The 19,721-nt window shown below is 42.3% G+C and overlaps 1 protein-coding gene across 3 annotated transcripts in view; it reads left to right on the plus strand.

Annotated features, from left to right (window-relative positions):
• Window positions 1-19,721, plus strand: part of Tnrc6a (trinucleotide repeat containing adaptor 6A) — a 72,399-nt gene that overhangs the window by 36,545 nt on the left and 16,133 nt on the right. For all 3 annotated transcript variants that reach the window (XM_021168994.1, XM_021168995.2, XM_029479750.1), the window contains exons 5-11: window positions 2,614-2,985; window positions 9,883-12,465; window positions 13,577-13,753; window positions 14,505-14,680; window positions 15,756-15,788; window positions 17,150-17,230; window positions 17,930-17,981. In XM_021168994.1, coding sequence (XP_021024653.1) covers window positions 2,614-2,985; window positions 9,883-12,465; window positions 13,577-13,753; window positions 14,505-14,680; window positions 15,756-15,788; window positions 17,150-17,230; window positions 17,930-17,981 — 3,474 coding nt within the window. The remainder of the gene's footprint in view (window positions 1-2,613; window positions 2,986-9,882; window positions 12,466-13,576; window positions 13,754-14,504; window positions 14,681-15,755; window positions 15,789-17,149; window positions 17,231-17,929; window positions 17,982-19,721) is intronic.

The raw sequence follows: 19,721 nt of genomic DNA on the forward strand, positions 1-19,721 counted from the left end.
AGGGTTTCTCTGTGTAGCCCTGGCTGTCCTGGAACTCACTCTGTAGACCAGGCTGGCCTCGAACTCAGAAATCCACCTGCCTCTGCCTCCCGAGTGCTGGGATTAAAGGCGTGCGCCACCAACGCCCAGCTCAAAAAAATATTTTTTAAAGGATGAAAATGATGGGGCCAGTGAGATGGCTTGTAGCAAACCTGACAAGCTAAGGTTGGTTGGTCCTCACAGTCCACACAGTCACCTGGCTCTGACTCTGAAAGTTGTCCTCTGCCCCAACAAGTGCCTCCACAGGAAACACCCTGTCTTAGTCAGAGTTGCTATCGCTGCCTTGACACACCATGACCAAAGGTGCCTTGAGAAGCAAAGGGTCTATTGTACTCACAGTTGAATAGCATCAAAAGCAGTAAAGGTAGGACCTTAAGTAGGCCAGGAACCTGAAGTTAGGGGCTGATGCACAGGTGCCATGAAGGAACACTGCTTCCTGGGTTGATCCCCATGCCTTACCCAGCTTAATTTCTAACAAAATCCAGGATAGCCAAGTTAGGAATGGTGCCACCCACAGTGGGCTGGGCCCTCTCCCATCAGCCTACAGCCCAGTTCCATGGAGGTATTTTCTCAAGACTCTCACTGCTTTGACTCTAACTTGTGTCAAGTTGACATGAAATTAGTCAACATACACAGTAAATAAATACAGTAATAATAAAACATGGAAGAGTTCCAAACAATAGAGAATGACGGTTTTTACTGTAAGTTCTGTTGACTATAGTTTGCTTGAGTACTGTTAAAATAAATAAATGAATGAATAAATAGATAATAAAGTCACACTGAAATAAAAACTAGGATTATGTGTAGAAAGTATTAATGTGTGAGATAACTCAGGAAATGTATAGAAGGAAGATTGGTTTTGATTGTTGAGTGACAGGCAGCCTGGAGCTGACCGTGTAGGAGGAAGATGGATTGAATACTCTAAGAACACAGTGACTAAAACGTCAGTCACAGCGTTTTCCAGTAGAAGCTCTCTTGTTACAACAATAGCATCCATTTACTGTGCTTACAGTATGTTGGGTGATGCTTTATAAAAGAGAAATAAACAAGAGCTTTCTCAGTCCAGCTCAGGGTCTTTAACTACTAGATTAGAGCTCTTAAGACTTTACCAGGATTTTCTCAAGTATTCTCTCCAGTACCAGAGTTGTATTTTGTTCTGTAGTGGACTATTGGACTATTGCAGGTACAGTAGTATACAAGTCATTACAGAGCAGCCAGTACTTAAACAGGTTCTGTGTTTTATAATTATCATCTTTGACACTAGGAAGTCTTAACAGAGGAGACAGCGGGATTGGGCTTGAGTTGAAACCAATTCTCAGACACCATGCCAGTTGTTGTTTCAGAGATGAGGTCTATTCTTGGTACTTTCATCAGATTATTTACAATTATTCACGCTGAGCAGTCATATTTACCTGTTACTTTCCAGTTACACACACACCAGACACGTAGTTTCTTAGGTTTGTCTAAGGTGCTGTCCAGCTAATTCCTCTTGGCAGGTGCACAGGTTCTATCCTGTTACCTGCATTTATTATCTATTCTAAGCTAGTCCTTTGCTCAGACATTATATTTACCAATGGAAAACTGTTAACACTGCCCTTTATATGGAAATGAAGTGTTTTCCACCTGTATCTTCTAAAAACTTAAAATAGGGATTAAGCCTAACATGGTTGCACCCATTAATAAGCCCTATACTTTAGGATGATGAGGCAGGAAGACTGCACTTTTGAGGCAACCTGAGTTATATAATGGATGATTGGAGCAATCCAGGTTACACAGTGAAATCATGTCTCCGATGATAAAATAGAAAACAAAACAGACTCACCTGGAGGCCTGGGTTAGATTGTCAGCCCCTCGGTGACTAACGGCCCTCTGGTAACTCTTGGGGCTAGTAAAACCTGGGGCTAAACTCTAGCCCCAAGGGCTCTAGTGCCTGGATTCCACTGGCACTCTGCACATGGGGTATACAGAGGATACTTGAAAGCAGATGCAGACGCTTAATTTTTAAAAATCAAGAATATAAAAATAAGGTGAAACAAGAATAGTTAGAGAATTGAAAGTTCCTTTAGGATCGTGGTTCTCAACTTTCCTAATGTTCTGACCTTTATTACAGTTCCTCCCATTGTGGTGATCCTCAGCATAAAATTATTTTGTTGCTACTTCTTAACTGTAATTTTGCTACTGTTATGAATTCTAATGTCTGATAGGTAGCCCACAGTTGAGAACCCCTGTTTTAGGCCATCAGTTAGTTGCCCCATTTGTTCTTTTGCTGTATATTTTATGTAACAAATATTTGCTCTCTGGCCAGGTGTAATATGGTAAAGAGAGATAACCATGAGCATCATCCTGGTGGGAATGGCCACCATTGTGGATGCTTTAGTAGCTTGCTTGGGGAGTTTGACTCCAGGTAGTGGTATCTCTTCGGAAACGTGCATGTCTGAATGAGGGGGTTCTGAAGCCTAAAGCTTCTTCTCTTCAGGTTGTTTTCTCAGTGCTTTTGAGTTTGAAGGTAAAGTACACTTCACTGGCTAATCTTTTTCCAACTCTGTTTTGTTTGTTTTGTTTTGTTGGAATTAGTGCCAGAACAGATAAAGCCCAGTGTAAGCCAGCCTCAGCCTGCCAGCTCTGATAACGGCACTTCCACAGCAACCAGCACTAATAATAATGCCAAGCGAGCTACAGCCAGCAATCAGCAGCCGCCGCCGCCGCAGCAGCAAGAGCAGCAGCAGCAGCAGCCACAAGCCTTGCCTCGGTATCCACGTGAAGTACCTCCACGATTTCGCCACCAGGAACACAAACAGCTTCTGAAGAGGGGTCAGCATTTCCCTGTCATAGCAGCAAACTTGGGATCTGCTGTTAAGGTGTTAAACAGCCAATCAGAAAGCAGTGCTGTAACAAATCAACAGCCACAAAATAACGGAGAGGTGCAGAGCAGCAAGAGCCAGTCAGGTGAGTGAAGACAGTTGTGACAGAACTCACTGGAAGTGAGGGAATGCTGTCATCTATAGTTTGTGGTGATAGGTTTCCTGTAGCAAGAGCTGGGCTTTGATTTTAGAATCCTGAATAGGAAGCTTGAAAGGAGACTCTTTACTGTCAGGTCCATTCCTGTCTGTCTTAGAAAGTGAGCATCGGAATTGCTTTTGTCTTCTTTCAGGTCCCATACTTTAAGAAGTTTGTAGTTCAAATCGAACCCTCCCCACTCCTTGTGTTACTCAGTTACATACATTTATTCCTCAGCTACCCTACACAAGGGTAGTTATCATCTTTATCCCTGACCGTCCCTGGTATCTAGTCACTTGCTGCCTGAATGCTCCTTTATGTATACCAAGCACTATTCTTTGTCGTAAGATACAGTATGATATTTCACAGCTAGTAAATAGCTCAGTTTGGATTCAAGTCCATGATTCCAGAGCCATGCTCATAAACACCATGGTGCTCTCTAGCAGTTTATTGGATGTGATAGGAAAGGGACAGGAAGACATTTCTAACTAGGTCTCTAGAGCAGCATATTTTTAGGACACAGATGTACTTCTTCTGCTCCTAAATCATTTACTACCTGTGTGAAGTTGATCAAGAAACTAATTCATGAGACCTTCCTTTTGTTTTTAATGGTTTGTTTTATTTATTTATTTATTTATTTATTTATTTAATGTAAGTACACTGTAGCTGTCTTCGGACACACCAGAAGAGGGAGTCAGATCTCGTTATGGGTGGTTGTGAACCACCATGTGGTTGCTGGGATTTGAACTCTGGACCTTCAGAAGAGCAGGTGCTCTTACCCACTGAGCCATCTCTCCAGCCCCTTAATTGTTTTGTTTTAAGAGTCTATCTCGCCTTGGAACTCTAGGTGGCTTTGAACTCTGACAAATTTACTTGCCTCAGCTTCTCAAGTGCTGGGATTAACTCCCTGATACCCATCAGGGATCTTCTTTCTTAATGTATAACACAGGCACCAGGGTCCTATCCTGTAAGGGTGCTTTGAAGTCTAAACTGTATGAGATATTAAAACAGTCAGCTCAGTGCCTGATGTTTAAATGCTGAATAAATATTCTTATCCCTACATGGTAGTTAGGTTTTCTGTTGAGGCAATGAAATATCAAAAAGCAAGTTGTGGGGTAGAGGTTTATTTTGTTTTTTTGGTTTATACTTACATATTGCTGGTCATTGTTGAAGTAAGTCAGGGCAGGAACCTGGAGGCAGCAGCTGATGCTAAGGCCATGGAAGGATGCTGCTTACTGACGTGCTCCTTATGACTGGCTCAGTCTGCTCTCTTATAGAACCCAGGACCACTTGCCCAGGGATGGCCCCACCCATGGTGGACTGTGGTCTCTCCCATCCATCACTTAATTAAGAAAATGCCACTTTAAGTGGATCTTATGGAGGCATTTTCTCAGTTGATGTTCCTTCCTTTCAGACAACTTAGCTTGTGTCAGGTTGACATAAGACTAGCCAGCACACACTAACATTTACTCAAAGACCTACTCTTTTCAAAATGAGTTTAACATTGAACATAGGCCAGGTTATATGGAATTAAGAAGTTGAATTTCATTTGGGAAGCCAGGTTGGAAAACAGTGTATTACTTAGCAGCATAAGCAATCTGTTAGTAAAGTATTACTTATCCATCAAATGCCTGAATACCTATGTTGAGTCAGGGCCGATGGTATATGATAGACAGTGACATGACATAGTATATTTATGAAATTTTATGTATGTCTCTTCCATTTGGGAAAAGAACAAACAAAGCTATTTTTAATATGGAAACAACAGTAGTGCAATAAGAGTAGTGTATCTCAAAAATAAGTATGGGACTGGAGAGATGGCTCTCTCAGTAAAGTGCCTACTATGCAAGCATGAGGGCTGAGTTCAGATGTTCTGCACCCCTTTGTAGTCTTAGCACTGGGAAGATAAAGTAAGGGACTTGTTGACAAGCCAGTCTAGGCAAAACAAAACAAAACAAAACAAAAACCCAAGCATGAAGACACCCAGCATCAGCCTCTGTTCTCCATACACATGTACAGTCATGTACACAAAATGAGTGTAAGTTAGAGGAATCAAGTTTGGGTTTTTTTGTTTATTTGTTTCGAGGCAGGGTTTTTCTGTGTAGCCCTGGCTGTCCTGGAACGAGGAATCAAGTTCTATAGATGTGCATTCTAATGAAAAGTTCTCAGGTGTGAACATAGGCAAAAGCCTCCAACAAAAGTGAGGAAGAAGAGCCTCTGCCTGTGTCTAGAAGAGCGTAGTAGCAAGCAGGGGGCCACATCTATTTCCCCACATCTATTTCCCCACATCTATTTGGAGACATTGTATCCTAAAGCCATTAGGGGATGCAGATGGTGAAACTGAAACACTGAGGAACAAGAGTGGTACTTTTGTCTTTATAGGCTTATTTTTTTAAACCTTTTAAAAATATGTGTCCTTGTGATCTTGCCTGAGTATGTATGTAAGCCTAGTGGCCTGAGTTCAGTCTCAGGAACTGAGGCCATAGAGTTGTTTGACCTCTGGCATTCAGGTACACCCCTCACCCCCACCCCCACCCCCACGCATTGCAACTCAGTAAAAACAGAGTTTCAGACTGCTTCTTTACACTTGACCCGAAAGCCAGGGCAGATCCTGCTCTTGCTCACATAGACTGAGTTGGGAGACTCTAATGGAGGTAGTTATAGTGAACCCTGACAGAATACGGTTATGGCCAAAATGTTCTGATCTCTTCTTTATCCATGAGACACAGTCCATAGTACAGTTGAAAGACTAGAACAGTGAATGTCCTTCCTTTCTAGTCCAAGGGCTGAAGCAGTCTTAGTTGACTCGCTAGGTTTTTTTATTTCTATTAACATGCGTACACACGTCATTATGATTAAGCCATTTGAAAGTGAGGTGCTGAACCTCACGGCACTTCATGTTCAGTGCCCTGAGACTAAGGGTGGTCTCTTCTCCAGCTTTTTTGTTTTTTTTTTTTAAGATTTAAGTATTTATTATGTACACAGTGTTCTGCCTGTGTGTTGTAGAGCTCTGTCTGGCCTCTGGCTCATTTGTAGCTGAGTATGACCTTGATCCTCTTCTCTCCACTTCCTTCCTCAACTGCTAGGATTATAGACTTTTATTACCACACCCACTTTCTGCAGTGCTGGGGACTGAATCCAGGGCTTCCCATATGCTAGGCAAGCAAGCACTCCATTGACTAAGCTATATAACCATATGGTTTTTTTTAATGTTGATCCTTTTATGTCCTTGTTATTTTTCTTATTTGTGAGTTATAATTTGTCAGGCAGTCCTTTCAGCACAGGATTGAGTAGGTTTATTGATATATCTTCCTGTTGCAGTGGGAGTACTTTGTGTTACTCATAGTTAAACTTTATTATTTTCAATGTGAGTAGTTTCATTGTAGATGTAGATGCCTAGTGTCTTTTTCTTATCCCTGCCTTATGGAATTGCCAGCACATGCATGCAAAGACACATGCAGTAATCCAAGGTGGGTAATCGTGATGCAAACTGGCTGCCCTAGATGTGGAGGGAAGGAGTGGCGCTTTTGCTTTCTTGGACACAGGGAAGAATAAAGGCGAAGGCATATGTCTTAGAAAACAGTGTGGTTAGATGTCTCGTGCTTATTAAAAAGACCAAGTGTCTTCCCAACATTCACATCATGGGGTTCAAAAATGCCTGTGACTCTCAACTATGGAGAATCCAGTGCCCTTTTCTGGCTTTTAGGAGCACATACACCCCACACACATACAGACATATATACATGTCATAGGACAATCACACAAATATATAGATATATGTGTAAATAAAATAATATTTTAAAAATGAGAAAAATACCAAGTTAAGGAAAATTATTAAAGAAGTTTTATGCTTCACCCCATGTTTTCTAGAAGGAGGCATCCTAGGGGTATGAGTATTTATTACAATAGTAAAGCAGACACATTACACTACATGATTTGTTCTTCATGTGGGTGATGAGATAAGTGAAAACGTGTTTGGGAGAAGAGTAGAAGGATGATAATCACGGTGTACATTCATTAATGATGGTAGTGCCTTACATGGACCAGGTACAGCTCCTGAGATCATCATTTAGTTCTTCTAGCAGTCCCTGCTATCTAGATAAGGAAACTAAGGCAGACAAAGAGACAAGGGCTTCTCTTTGATCTCAGAGACTGTGTAAGTGGTTTAAAATGTCTCTTGGTTTGTTGTTTGTTTTGTTTTGAGACAGGCAGGGTCTTTCTACATAGCCTTGGCTGTTCTGAAACTCAGTGTTGCTCTAGAACCCACAGAAATCCACCTGTCTCTGCCTCCCAAGTGCTGTGATTGGAATTCTCACCTGCTGACAGCAGTTACTAAATGCTTTTCTTGAGTAGTTAATGGTTAATTGAACAACCAAGTTTATTAAAAGGTTACCCTCGCTCTTCTTTTGCTAGATATTGTGGCACATGGTTGTAGTCATAATCTCAATATTCCTGTGGCTAATGATAAAAGATTGTTTACAAATTCAGGACCAGCATGGGCTACACAGAGAGACGCCGTCACAAAAATCAAAGGACCAGGGATAAAGGGCAGTGTTAAAAGACTTGCCAAGCATGAAAAGGGTTCAGTCCCTAGCACTCCCAACCCCCAAATGAAAATAACATGACTTCATTTCACAGTTTCTTGTCCTCTAGCATCTATGAAGCATCCGAGCTTGAGGCCTTTTGTTGCTAGTGTGTCAGTCCTTTTTATTTATTTTATTTTATTTTTTTGCTACTTTGCTACTTTGCTGTATGGAGGACTGTAATTATTTTGTGTATGTTGTATGTTCTGTTGCTGTGATGAACACCATGATCAAAATACAGCTTATGCTTCCACATCACTGTATATCATCAAAGGAAGTCAGTGTGGGAACTCAGTAGGGCAGGAGCTTATGCAGAGCTCATGGAGGAGTGCTGCTTACCCAGCGTGCTTTCTTACAGAACCCAGGGCCACTTGCCCAGGGATGGTACCACCCACAGTGGGCTGAGACTGACTCCTCTATCAATCATTAATCAAGAAACTACCCTATGGGGTTGCCAACAGCTTGGTCAGTTTTGTTTTTTGGGTTTTTTGATTGGGTTTTGGTTTTGGTTTGGCTTTGATTTGGTTTTAGTTTTGCTTTTATGAGCCAGGGTCTCTATGTGTAGTCCTGACTATGCTGGAACTTGTTCTATAGACCAAACTAGCCTCAAACTCAGATCTGTCTGTTTCTGCTTCCCCATACACCACCACGTGTAGCTTGGAGACAATTTTTTAATGGAGGTTTCCTTCTCTCATGACTTCAGCTTGTTTGAAGTTAACTTAAAACTGTCCAGCACATCTTGTTTCTCTCACTCAGTTTCTACAAGTTAACTTCTGTCCCTTGGTTTCTCACATACAAAGTGAGGGCAACACTTGTACTCTACAATTGTCCCAGGCACTTGCTGCAAGGGTTTGCAGACCTGCTGCTGTGTAGCAGTGAGTGCTAGCCGTGGATTGATATTGCCCTTGTATGTTGCAGTATAGAATTATTTCTTCCAGGAAGGCTGACTTTTTGGTTCTTTTTATCATGTGGATTCTACATAAGCAATAAAGAAGACAACTATCATCGACTACTTTTGGGGGGCATGGATGGACGGATGAATAGGGTTCTACTAATTAGTCCTTGCTTGCCTCTGAATCACAGATCTGCCTCCTGAGGGCTTGGATTAACGGTGTGACCAGAACCAGCTACTCACGCTGTGATGAAGTAATTGTAAAGGGAGTAGTAGTTGGTGCACTTTGCAGCACTTACTTAAATTATGTTCACTGGATTTGTTACAGGTCAATCTCTAGTTGCTTTTCTTGCCATTATTACAGCTCTTCATCATTTGTTTCTTAGCATTTATACTTTGAGAAAAAGTGATACAAGCAGCAACATTTTTCCACACTAGCAAATCACACTAACAGTGTGACTTTGATTTATTTCTAGACCTTCATCCTGGGAACTGTAGTGAAAGTCACACTTGAAGACAGCCTACGTACAAATGTTTTATGTAGCTAATGTCACAGATGCATGTCTACCCACTGGACCCTTAAGTGAGATAGATGGAGAAACTAACAAAAACACTGTGGGAAAGAATAGAAATAAATAAAAACAGATGGTAGTTAGATGCCAATCTAAGGCTTGGACATGTGATGGGTGCCTATGGCCTTCAGTATCAGCTGCTGAATTACTGATCATAATTTGGTGATTTTTCAGCATACCAATTTTTCTCTGTTGTCTCTTACTAAGCATGGCTATGAAAGTAAATTAGAAAATTGTTTAAAATTAATGTTCTTCCTTATGTATAGCATGGTAATTAAGTGTATACACTAATAAAACAGAAATACAGTGCAAAGGCTTTGGGATCCTTACAGAATTCTTCTAACCCAAAGGAGTTGTGTGGAAAGCTGTTTTAGGAAACTGAGTCGTTTTGGGCTGCTTACGCTTACTTACCTTTCTGCATCCCAGTCTGTTTTCTCCCATGTCAAGGCCTACGCCTGGATTGTCCTAATTCATCATTACCACCCAGTCTTCACTCCAGAATTTGTATATTTGTTGGATGTTGTCCGTTTATATATTTAGCAGGTCTCCCTGTGGGACTTTTTGTCCCATGCTGTACTGTAGGGTATTGAACAAAGCAGCAGAATTCTGCCTGTGAAATTACTGAACATGGAGCCTTGGTGGCTGAAAGATAATCAGCACCTCACAGCCATTCTGCGGAGCATCTTGCTAATGTTGAGGAGCTACGTGTATTTCTAATGGATCGTCATTTTTCTCAGCCTGCATACTATTTTGGAAATTGTTAACACTTATAAATGGATATACTTCTCCTTTATTCTAGATATAAATCATAATACTTCAGGATCCCATTATGAAAATTGCCAGCGGGGACCTGTGTCTTCTACAAGTGACTGTAGCACAAGCTGTAAGAATGCTGTAAACGACTTGTTGGAAAAAGAAGCATGGCTCTCAGTCCCTGGCAGTGATCCTGAGTTGGCTCCAGAATGTATAGATGCTGATTCTGCCTCCAATTCTGAGTCAGAGAGAAACATCACTGTCATGGCTTCAGGGAACACAGGTGGTGAGAAAGATGGCCTTCGGAATAGCACTGGACTTGGTTCTCAAAGCAAATTTGTGGTTGGTAGCAGCAGCAATAATGTGGGCCATGGAAGTAGTACTGGCCCATGGGGCTTTCCCCATGGAGCCCTAATAAGCACATGTCAGGTCTCTGTGGATGCTCCTGAAAGCAAACCAGAAAGTAGTAACAATAGGATGAATGCTTGGGGCACTGTAAGTTCTTCATCAAATGGAGGGTTAAATCCAAGCACTTTGAATTCAGCTAGCAACCATGGTGCCTGGCCAGTATTAGAAAACAATGGACTCGCCCTAAAAGGGCCTGCAGGGAGTGGGAGTTCTGGCATCAATAGTCAGTGTAGTACCATAGGCCAGATGCCTAACAATCAGAGTATCAACTCTAAAGTCAGTGGCTCTTCTACCCATGGTACCTGGGGTAGCCTTCAGGAAACTTGTGAGCCTGAAGTAAGTGGTACACAGAAGGTTTCATTCAGTGGTCAACCTCAGAATATCACCACTGAAACGACTGGACCAAATAACACTACTAACTTTATGACCTCTAGTTTACCAAACTCCGGTTCAGTACAAAATAATGAACTGCCTACTAGTAATCCAGGGGCCTGGCGTGTGAGCACAATGAATCATCCTCAGATACAGGCTCCGTCAGTTATGAATGGCACTTCCCTTTCTCACCTTAGTAATGGAGAGTCAAAAACTGGAGGCTCCTACGGTACTACATGGGGTGCCTATGGTTCTAATTACTCTGGCGACAAATGTGCAGGCCCTAATGGCCAAGCCAATGGTGACACTGTGAATGCAACTCTAATGCAGCCTGGCATAAATGGGCCTATGGGCACTAACTTTCAAGTTAGTACAAACAAAGGGGGAGGTGTGTGGGAGCCTGGGACAGGGAATTCCCAGAGTTCACCATGGGGAAGTGGAAATGGTGCAAATTCTGGAGGAAGTCGAAGAGGATGGGGAAGTCCTGCACAGAACACTGGCACTGGTCTATCCAGTGTCGAGTGGAACAAACTGCCTAGCAACCAGCATTCCAATGACAGTGCAAATGGCAATGGTAAGAAGCTTACAAATGGATGGAAATCTACTGAGGAAGACGATCAGGGTTCTGCCACATCTCAGACGAATGAGCAAAACAGTGTGTGGGCCAAAGCAGGAGGCACAGTGGAGAGTGATGGTAGTGCAGAGAGCACTGGACGCCTTGAAGAAAAAGTAACCGGGGAAAGTCAGAGTAGAGATAGAAGAAAAATTGATCAGCACACATTACTCCAAAGCATTGTAAACAGAACTGACTTAGATCCACGTGTCCTATCCAACTCTGGGTGGGGACAGACTCCTATTAAGCAGAATACTGCCTGGGATACAGAGACATCACCAAGAGGGGAAAGAAAGACTGACAATGGGACAGAGGCCTGGGGAAGCTCTGCAACACAGACTTTTAACTCAGGGGCATGTACAGATAAGACTAGCCCTAATAGTAACGATACCTCATCTGTATCAGGGTGGGGTGATCCCAAACCTACTCTGAGGTGGGGAGATTCCAAAGGCTCAAGCTGCCAGGGGGGGTGGGAAGATGACTCTGCTGCTACAGGAATGATCAAGAGCAATCAGTGGGGGAATTGCAAAGAAGACAAGTCTGCATGGAATGATTCGCAAAAGAGCAAACAAGGCTGGGGTGATGGACAAAAGTCAAGCCAAGGTTGGTCCATTCCTGCCGGTGATAACTGGGGAGAATCTTCCAGGAGTAACCATTGGGGTGAGGCCAATAAGAAATCCAGCTCAGGAGGCAGTGACAGTGACAGGTCCATTTCTGGTTGGAACGAACTTGGGAAAACTAGTTCTTTTACTTGGGGAAATAATATAAATCCAAATAACTCATCAGGATGGGATGAGTCTTCTAAAGCGAGCTCTTCCCAGGGCTGGGGAGACCCTCCAAAGTGCAGTCAGTCTCTAGGCTGGGGGGAGTCATCAAAGCCGCTTAGTTCTCCAGATTGGAACAAGCAACAAGACATTGTTGGATCATGGGGAATCCCACCAGCCACCAGCAAGCCTCCTGGTACAGGCTGGCTTGGAGGACCTATTCCTGCTCCAGCAAAGGAGGAAGAACCCACAGGCTGGGAGGAGCCATCCCCAGAATCTATACGAAGAAAAATGGAGATCGATGATGGAACTTCAGCTTGGGGAGATCCAAGCAAATACAACTACAAAAATGTGAACATGTGGAATAAAAACATCCCGGAAGGCAGCGGCCGCTCAGACCAGCAAGCACAGATGCACCGGCTATTGCCAGCTGCAAGTGCCGTCTCAAGCAAGGAGACCAGCAGTGGCTCTGGTAAGCGTTCCTGTGTGGAGTGCAGAGGTATTGTGGAAGCAAGCTTTGTGTTGACATGCCTGTTGTAAGATTTGTGTATCACGGCTCTTGGATATGCACATCAAGACCTTTCAGCTGTGATCTAGAGGTGACATTCACCTGGCAACAGCTCTGGTTTGTGCAGTCTTGCTCTGTTTGTTAGTAATGTAGTAGAAGAGGTTAAGTGCAGACTTACAGGCTTACTTAGGTATTCTTAGTCAAGCCTTAACAATGTGGTTTCACTACTGAAGTACAATAAAGCCAAATGCCTGAGGACCGTACTCTAGATATTTGGTATTATATTTGATCTTATGGGATTTTCTCACTGAGGCATGAAGTCAGCATCTCCTCACTTAACTGGATAATGTGTGCATCTGAAGCATCGCACTGCTTTCTAGTATACTCTGACCTTTCCTCTCCTGTACTCAAAAGTTTTTTCTCTGTAAATTGATAGGGCAACATTTTCTAAATGTGGCAGCCCTACATTGCCTTTGTTAACAGGAGTTTTATTGAATAATGCTCCATTGGTTAGAGAGCCGGTAATGTTTTTATGAATTCTTTTTTTAGTGCCTAATTGTGTGGGGGTTCTGTTTTGTTTTGAAATATAAGCCTAGTCTGTTGATTTATACTTATCTCTTAGGGAAAGTGTAGACCTTTTTTCCAGTGTGTATAAGGTAGGGTGGCTGTGTACCTGATGGTAGTCTTATACTCAGTTGTTCTCCACTGCAGTGATGTGGGAAGAGTGTCCTTTCAGGACAGTGTAATTAGTGGAACTTTACACCGCACCTGCCTCGGTTCTCAAGCTTTGGTTCAGAAGAACCTGACATTCTTAGGAAAATAATTTGCTATAATGAAAAGAGTCTGCCCTAACACCAAGAAGGCAGTTTTGAAAGAAAAAGTTAAAACATTATACAATTATATTAATGCAGAATAATTTGTGTTCTTCACAAAATATGTCTCTTGGTTGTCACAGCATCATTTTTCAGTGTGTGATGTGAAATTCTTCATCTCGTTTCCCAAGTCCTCTTCCTTGTCTTTAATTGAGGTGCTTCCTAATCTATGCTGATGATTTCTTTTCCCATACTTTCTAAAGGCTGGGGTGAGCCTTGGGCAGAGCCTTCTACTCCAGCCACAACTGTGGATAATGGTACTTCAGCCTGGGGCAAGCCCATAGACAGTGGTCCCAGCTGGGGAGAACCCATTACTGCAGCATCCAATGCATCCACGTGGGGCTCCGGCTCTGTTGGTCAACAATCATTAAACAAATCTGGTAAGTCATCTGTGATTTTTAGCAGCCATTTTTAGTGGTGCTGCTGATAAACTCATAAGCTACATTTAAATGATGGGCTAGTGCTCCTAAATTATCACCACTAATGTATTTCTCAAAAGTAACTACTAGTAATTTACATATCCTCCACCAAATCTAAATTCTTTCTCTTGTTGGATTATTTAAAACTGAATTTAGCAGCTTTCATGCCATTCAGCTGGAGAGACTAGATAGTATAATGTGAGACACATGTCCAAACCATCAAATCTTACATGGGAAGGACCCTGGAATGCACATGAATATTGTTCCTCTACCCTGGTGTGCTCAGGAAAGATTGTAGGAGCCCCAAAGACTGAGTGTAGAGATAGATGTTTGTTCTATTGTGGCTTCAGTACCCTTTGAACAGCCTTGTAGAGAGTATAGTATAGACTATCTTTTCTGTCTCATTTGCCTCTGTCCTTTGTATCATTTTAAAGACCAAATAGGTATGCATAAGAAACCACTATTGCCCATGATTAGAAACCCTAAGATTTGTGAAGACATAGAAAGGTTCATTGGATATTTTAATAAAAGTAAGTTCTTCCCAGTGACTTTCAATGTAGTCTAAATATATCTTTTCTATTACATGTATTTGAGAAGTAAAAGTGTGTTTGGTTTAGCTTGCATGTCTTTGTACTTTGAAACATGCTTGACATCTTGGAGAATTTTTTCCCCTAACTTCTGTTTGTCTTTGTATCATAAATCTACAAATCAGGGCCCAAATCTATGCAAGATGGCTGGTGTGGCGATGACATGCCATTGCCTGGAAGTCGACCCACTGGCTGGGAAGAGGAGGAGGATGTAGAGATAGGAATGTGGAACAGTAACTCATCTCAAGAGCTTAACTCATCTTTAAATTGGCCGCCATATACCAAGAAAATGTCATCAAAGGTAAACAGTTCAAGAGCTTTGCTCTTGACACTTTAAATCTCAAAGGTAGTTTACCCACAGAAAATTCATTTATCTGCCCATTTATGGCAGTCAGTACAGTCCAGGCAGCCCCCAACGTAGGGATAGCCTCTTGAATGGGCAGCTCCCTAGGAAAACATAAGACCATGGGAACTTCCTTTCTCCCCACTGCTACAGCTCGGGATTTCTCTCCTCCTCAGCTCCACCAGTACTGCCTGGGGCAACAAGCCCCACATGGTACCAGCAGTGGTGAGGATGAAGAGAGGGGCAAATCCATGTTGAGTCTCCATCTCACCGCCAGTTCATCTCCATCTCATTAAACCTCCTCACCAGAATCCCAGTCTCCCCTTCCCCAACGTCACCATTCTGTTTATTCACTAACACCATTGTCCCTTTCTCATTCTCAAGGTCCTGTGATGAAAATCCCTAGGAAGAATTTCCATACCTGCCTTTACATGAGAAATGGGTTGCATTTGTTCAAAACATAGTCTGCTATACCCTGAGGTCTTTTCAAGTTTTGGAAATTGTACCAGCTCGGCAAATATGTCTGATGTTGAGCCAGGTTTAGGAACAACTGGGTCCTGGGAACTAGTAATACTAGGGACTGGGGGCTGGAGGTAGAGTCTCCTGGGGACATCTTTCAAAATAGGTGTCCAGTCTCACAAATGACTCTAAAATGTCCTCATCACCCTATTTGAGAATAACGGTGGGTACTTGGCCTAACTCCAGGCCAAGGTTGGTCTGTTTTAATCCTGGGATTCAAAGTCTAGGACCTGCCATTTCATTTTATAATTTTTTCATTTGGCTGGATTTGCCTACCGATGCCTGGCCATGTAGCTTATGAGGTGCTTGTACATGTTTTACACGAGTCATTCGATCCTCACAGCCATCTGAGATGAGACACTGAGGAGGAAGTGGAGAGTGGAGAAGGTGGTGAGTGGCCCAGAGTTGCTTAAGTAGCGAGTGACAGAGCAAAGACTGAGCTTAGGGCTTGCGATTCAACACCTTGTTCTTCCCACTGGACCATGCTGTTTTGTGACTTTGTCTTTCCTTACAGGGTCTGAGTGGCAAAAAAAGGAGAAGGGAAAGGGTGTGTAGCCTTTTTACTCTTTCTCCTTTGTTTCTACTAGTAAAAATCTTTAGAGAGCAACTGCAAACTCTTATTTAGCTTCTGCTGTGTGCCAGGTACTGTGCTTGGTGCTGGGGTTTGAATACTGAAGAGCAGCCCCTTCAGGGGCTCCTAGTCTCTGGTGGGGCATCAGGCAAGCACAAGTGTGCTGGGATGTAGAAGATGCCTGGGGTGGCTTGATAGAACCGAAAGATTTCTTTAAAAAAAAAAAAAGACAAAGCTGGCTCTGTAGTTAGAGGAAGGATAAATAGAAACTATATTATTGACAAAATATGGAGCCAGTGAAATTTACAAGAAGGCAACTTCAATGACTTTTTAAAACTTAATCAAAGAGAGCTGTCTAATATTGGTGTGAAATATCAGCTGAAGTAGAGAAAACCAGAGGTAGGGATCGCAAGAGGCTGCTACATCATCCCAGGTGGAAAGGAAGAACAGTTAGAAATGCATTTAAGAATAGAAGGGGCAGAGGTTGGCAGTTGTTCAGAGTATGGGAGGAAGCGGAAAGGGGAAACAGGAATCAGAGGTGCCTTCAGAATCTTTGGAGAGGGTTAGGTGCTTGCTTTAGAGATCTGCCTTTGTGGGGAGTTACGCTGTGCTGTTTCACAGTCAGAAGGAACAGGTAATAGCTTTGGGAAAGGACATTAATACACTAAGATAGACGGTCCTGTGGTCATCACGTCAGTGTGAGGCCTAGGTCTTTGTGGCTTCCAGCCTCGCTCTGTGACTGTTACCAGTTCTCAGTATACTATCTGTACTGCTCAGCCCACCACGGCAGCTCAACTGCTGCTCAGGGTACTGTGTTTTTAGCAGCACAAATGGAAACCTTTAAAGACACTATTGTGTGAAAATATTTAGTGGGTGTTTGGGAGAGATGTTGGTTTTTCAGTAAAGTGTTCCTTCATATCATGATTAAATTATGGACTAAATTGGCTTGTTAGGACAAGCTGAGGATCTCCATGCTAATTTTTACTTTGATATGAGAATTCCAAAAACCTAAATGATGACACAGGTCAGGGAGCAGCCCATCTGTGAGGTGGGGATGTCCCATGCTCCTCCACTGCTTTTTGTCTTTTCCTTCTGACTGCCTGCCTTTAGAGATCTCTCTATACATTACAGCTATACCAGAGGCCTGGAGCAAAGGAAGTTGAAAATCAAATGAGTTTATTTATTTAATTGTTAACACCTCTAAATAAGTTGATTGAAGGAGAAAATATTGGCTAAAAATGAGAGTTGGGAATTGTCTTGAAGTTTTACTAGTCCATCACAATGTCCAGATAATTAGAGATGGCCATGGCATCTTCTCTACTCTTTTATTTACAAAGGGAATGATGAAAGGCGGAAACAAACAAGAGGATGCATGGATAAATCCATTCGTTAAACAGTTTTCAAATATCAGTTTTTCGGTAAGTATATTTTCTTAGCAGTCAATAATACCCTTTTTAGTAGTGGTTCATAGTTTATCCCAGTTTTATTTTATTAAAAATTATTTCTCGGGCTGGAGAAATGGCTCAGCAGTTAAGAGCACTGACTGCTCTTCCAGAGGTCCTGAGTTCAATTCCCAGCAACCACATGGTGGCTCACAACCATCTGTAATGGGATCTGATTCTCTCTTCTGGTGTGTCTGGAGACAGCAACAGTATACTTACATAAAATGAATAATACATTTAAAAAATTATTTCTCATCTTTAAGTTTTTAAAGTATGTCGATTAGAGTAAAATTAGCTAGCAAGACTTAATACTTAAATTTTATAAAATTTCAGCACATCTTAAAAATACATTAAAACAGTAATATTTTAAAAAATAGGGCTGGAGAGTCAGTTCCATGGTTGAGAGGACTTGCTCCTCTTTAAAGGAACAGGGTCTGTGGCCAGTCCCTGTGGAGCAGAGTCACACCCACTTTTACTCCAGCTCCAGGGAGTTTGAAGTTCTGTTCTGGCCTCTGCATGCACTTGCATGTCTGTGCCAAACACACAGAAATACAGACAAATTTTAAAAAGAGAAACTTCATGATCTGCTTGCATTTCAGATGAGGAAATAAGGAAAGGTCTTTTTTTTTTTTTGCTTGGTAAAGTCTGCTAACACATTGCCTTTTCCTGCTTCAGAGAGACTCACCAGAAGAAAATGTACAGAGCAATAAGATGGATCTTTCTGGAGGTGAGAGAAAAGTCAGTCATTCTGATCTGTGTTTATCACTGATAAAACAGTTCTGCTTGTATCCTGCTCTGTCTGAAAGAGCCCTCACTCAGTGGAAGAGAGCAGTCCTGCTCTTGGTGCTACACTGTATGAGCACAACCAAGTAAAGTGAGTTGTGACGTCCCTGTAAGGGACATGTCTCCGTGCATGTCTCAGGTGGTGCTGGTGTCCGTCTGTGTTCTCAAAGCCCCATCAAGAGGGGGCTATTAAGGTTCACGATGTAGTCACCTGGATCAGAGGATTGCATAATAGACTTTAGTAAATGACAGACATCTCAAACCATAGTCAAAAATGCCAGGCAGTCCTTGGTAGGGGCAAGAAGTCCTGAGAGTGATGAAGGAGGGCAGGGCTGGAGTAGGTGGTGCAGATAACTAGGTGGGGGCTGATCATTCTGAAATAGGGCATTAAAGGTTTTGGGGGGGGGGAGTGTCCTCTGTCTCTGTTTTTTTGGTTTGTTTTTGTTTTTTTTGTTTTTTTTCAAATGTGTTTTCAATAAATACCATTTCTTGTTCCTGTTATTTTATCCTCCCTTCTGGTCCTTTCCACACATATACATACTCACACGTACGCACTCATGCACACAACAGAGAATAGACCAGACAATGCAACAGGTGGGAAAAACCTTGTTGCAATGACTAGTTGATATTCAAAGCTCCAAACTGAAACAGAAAATGGAATGACTATTAATTCAGTGGAAAGTAGGATTCAAGAGAAGTTGGTTAGATTTTACTACTATAAGCAGTTGGTTCAGGATGGGGATATGTGAGTCTGCTTTGTCTTCATAGCTTATTAGATGGTAGTACAGGATAGAGTACAGCTGGATGGATAAGGAAAGATGATCATAAATTAGAAATTATTGAATAACAGGAGTATCAGTGGATTATATGTTTAAAAATAAATGAATAAATGCAGAGAGACTGAGATGATGCCCAGAAAGGGCACTGTGCCTTGTGTTGAGACCCTGGTCTTGTGCCAGCAGGTGTGCTGTGCTGTGGCTCCTGATGAGGGGAGCCCTGGAGCTGGAGGCTACAGAAGAAAGCATACTAGAACTAGGAGGCGAGGCATTTCTTGCAGCATCTTTCCTGCACTCTTCCACACAGCTTTGTTGCCAACTAGCAGAGAGAACAGTAACATAAAGGACAGAAATGCATTTTTCCCATTACAGAGATAGCCCAAAACATTGATTGTGAGGGGCAGATGCTGAGATGCAGTAAATAAGATAGTTATTGGTACTGTGTCCTCTAACCCTTGACCCCTTACCTTCCATAGGCATTCTACTGTGCGCACTTGAACTTGAACGCAGTGGTGAAATGACTCCATACTCATGTCTGATTTACTACACAGCAGATTGCTTTCTTATAAGGAAGATGGAATGCACAGTCCTCATTGTGTCACTGAGGAAATGACCCTCAGTTCAGCCATTTTCTTACCTAAAGACTAAATAGTGTTAACTTTTGAATAAAGCAAAGTGAGAAAGACCAAGAAAATGATTGGTCCATACAAATGAACACAAATTTAACATCCAGTTGAAACGAGATTCACTGCAGGTGGTTTCAGGTAGAACCAGAAGCATTTCAAATGCTGAAATTTTGGATTTGATAGTATTTGCACAGAGTACCAATTAAACATCTAAAAACCTATACTTTAGCCAGGTGTGGTGGCGCACACCTTTAATCCCAGCACTCGGGAGGCAGAGACAGG

The sequence above is a fragment of the Mus caroli genome, chromosome 7 (genome assembly GCF_900094665.2).
Source record: "Mus caroli chromosome 7, CAROLI_EIJ_v1.1, whole genome shotgun sequence".
NCBI lineage: Eukaryota > Metazoa > Chordata > Mammalia > Rodentia > Muridae > Mus > Mus caroli.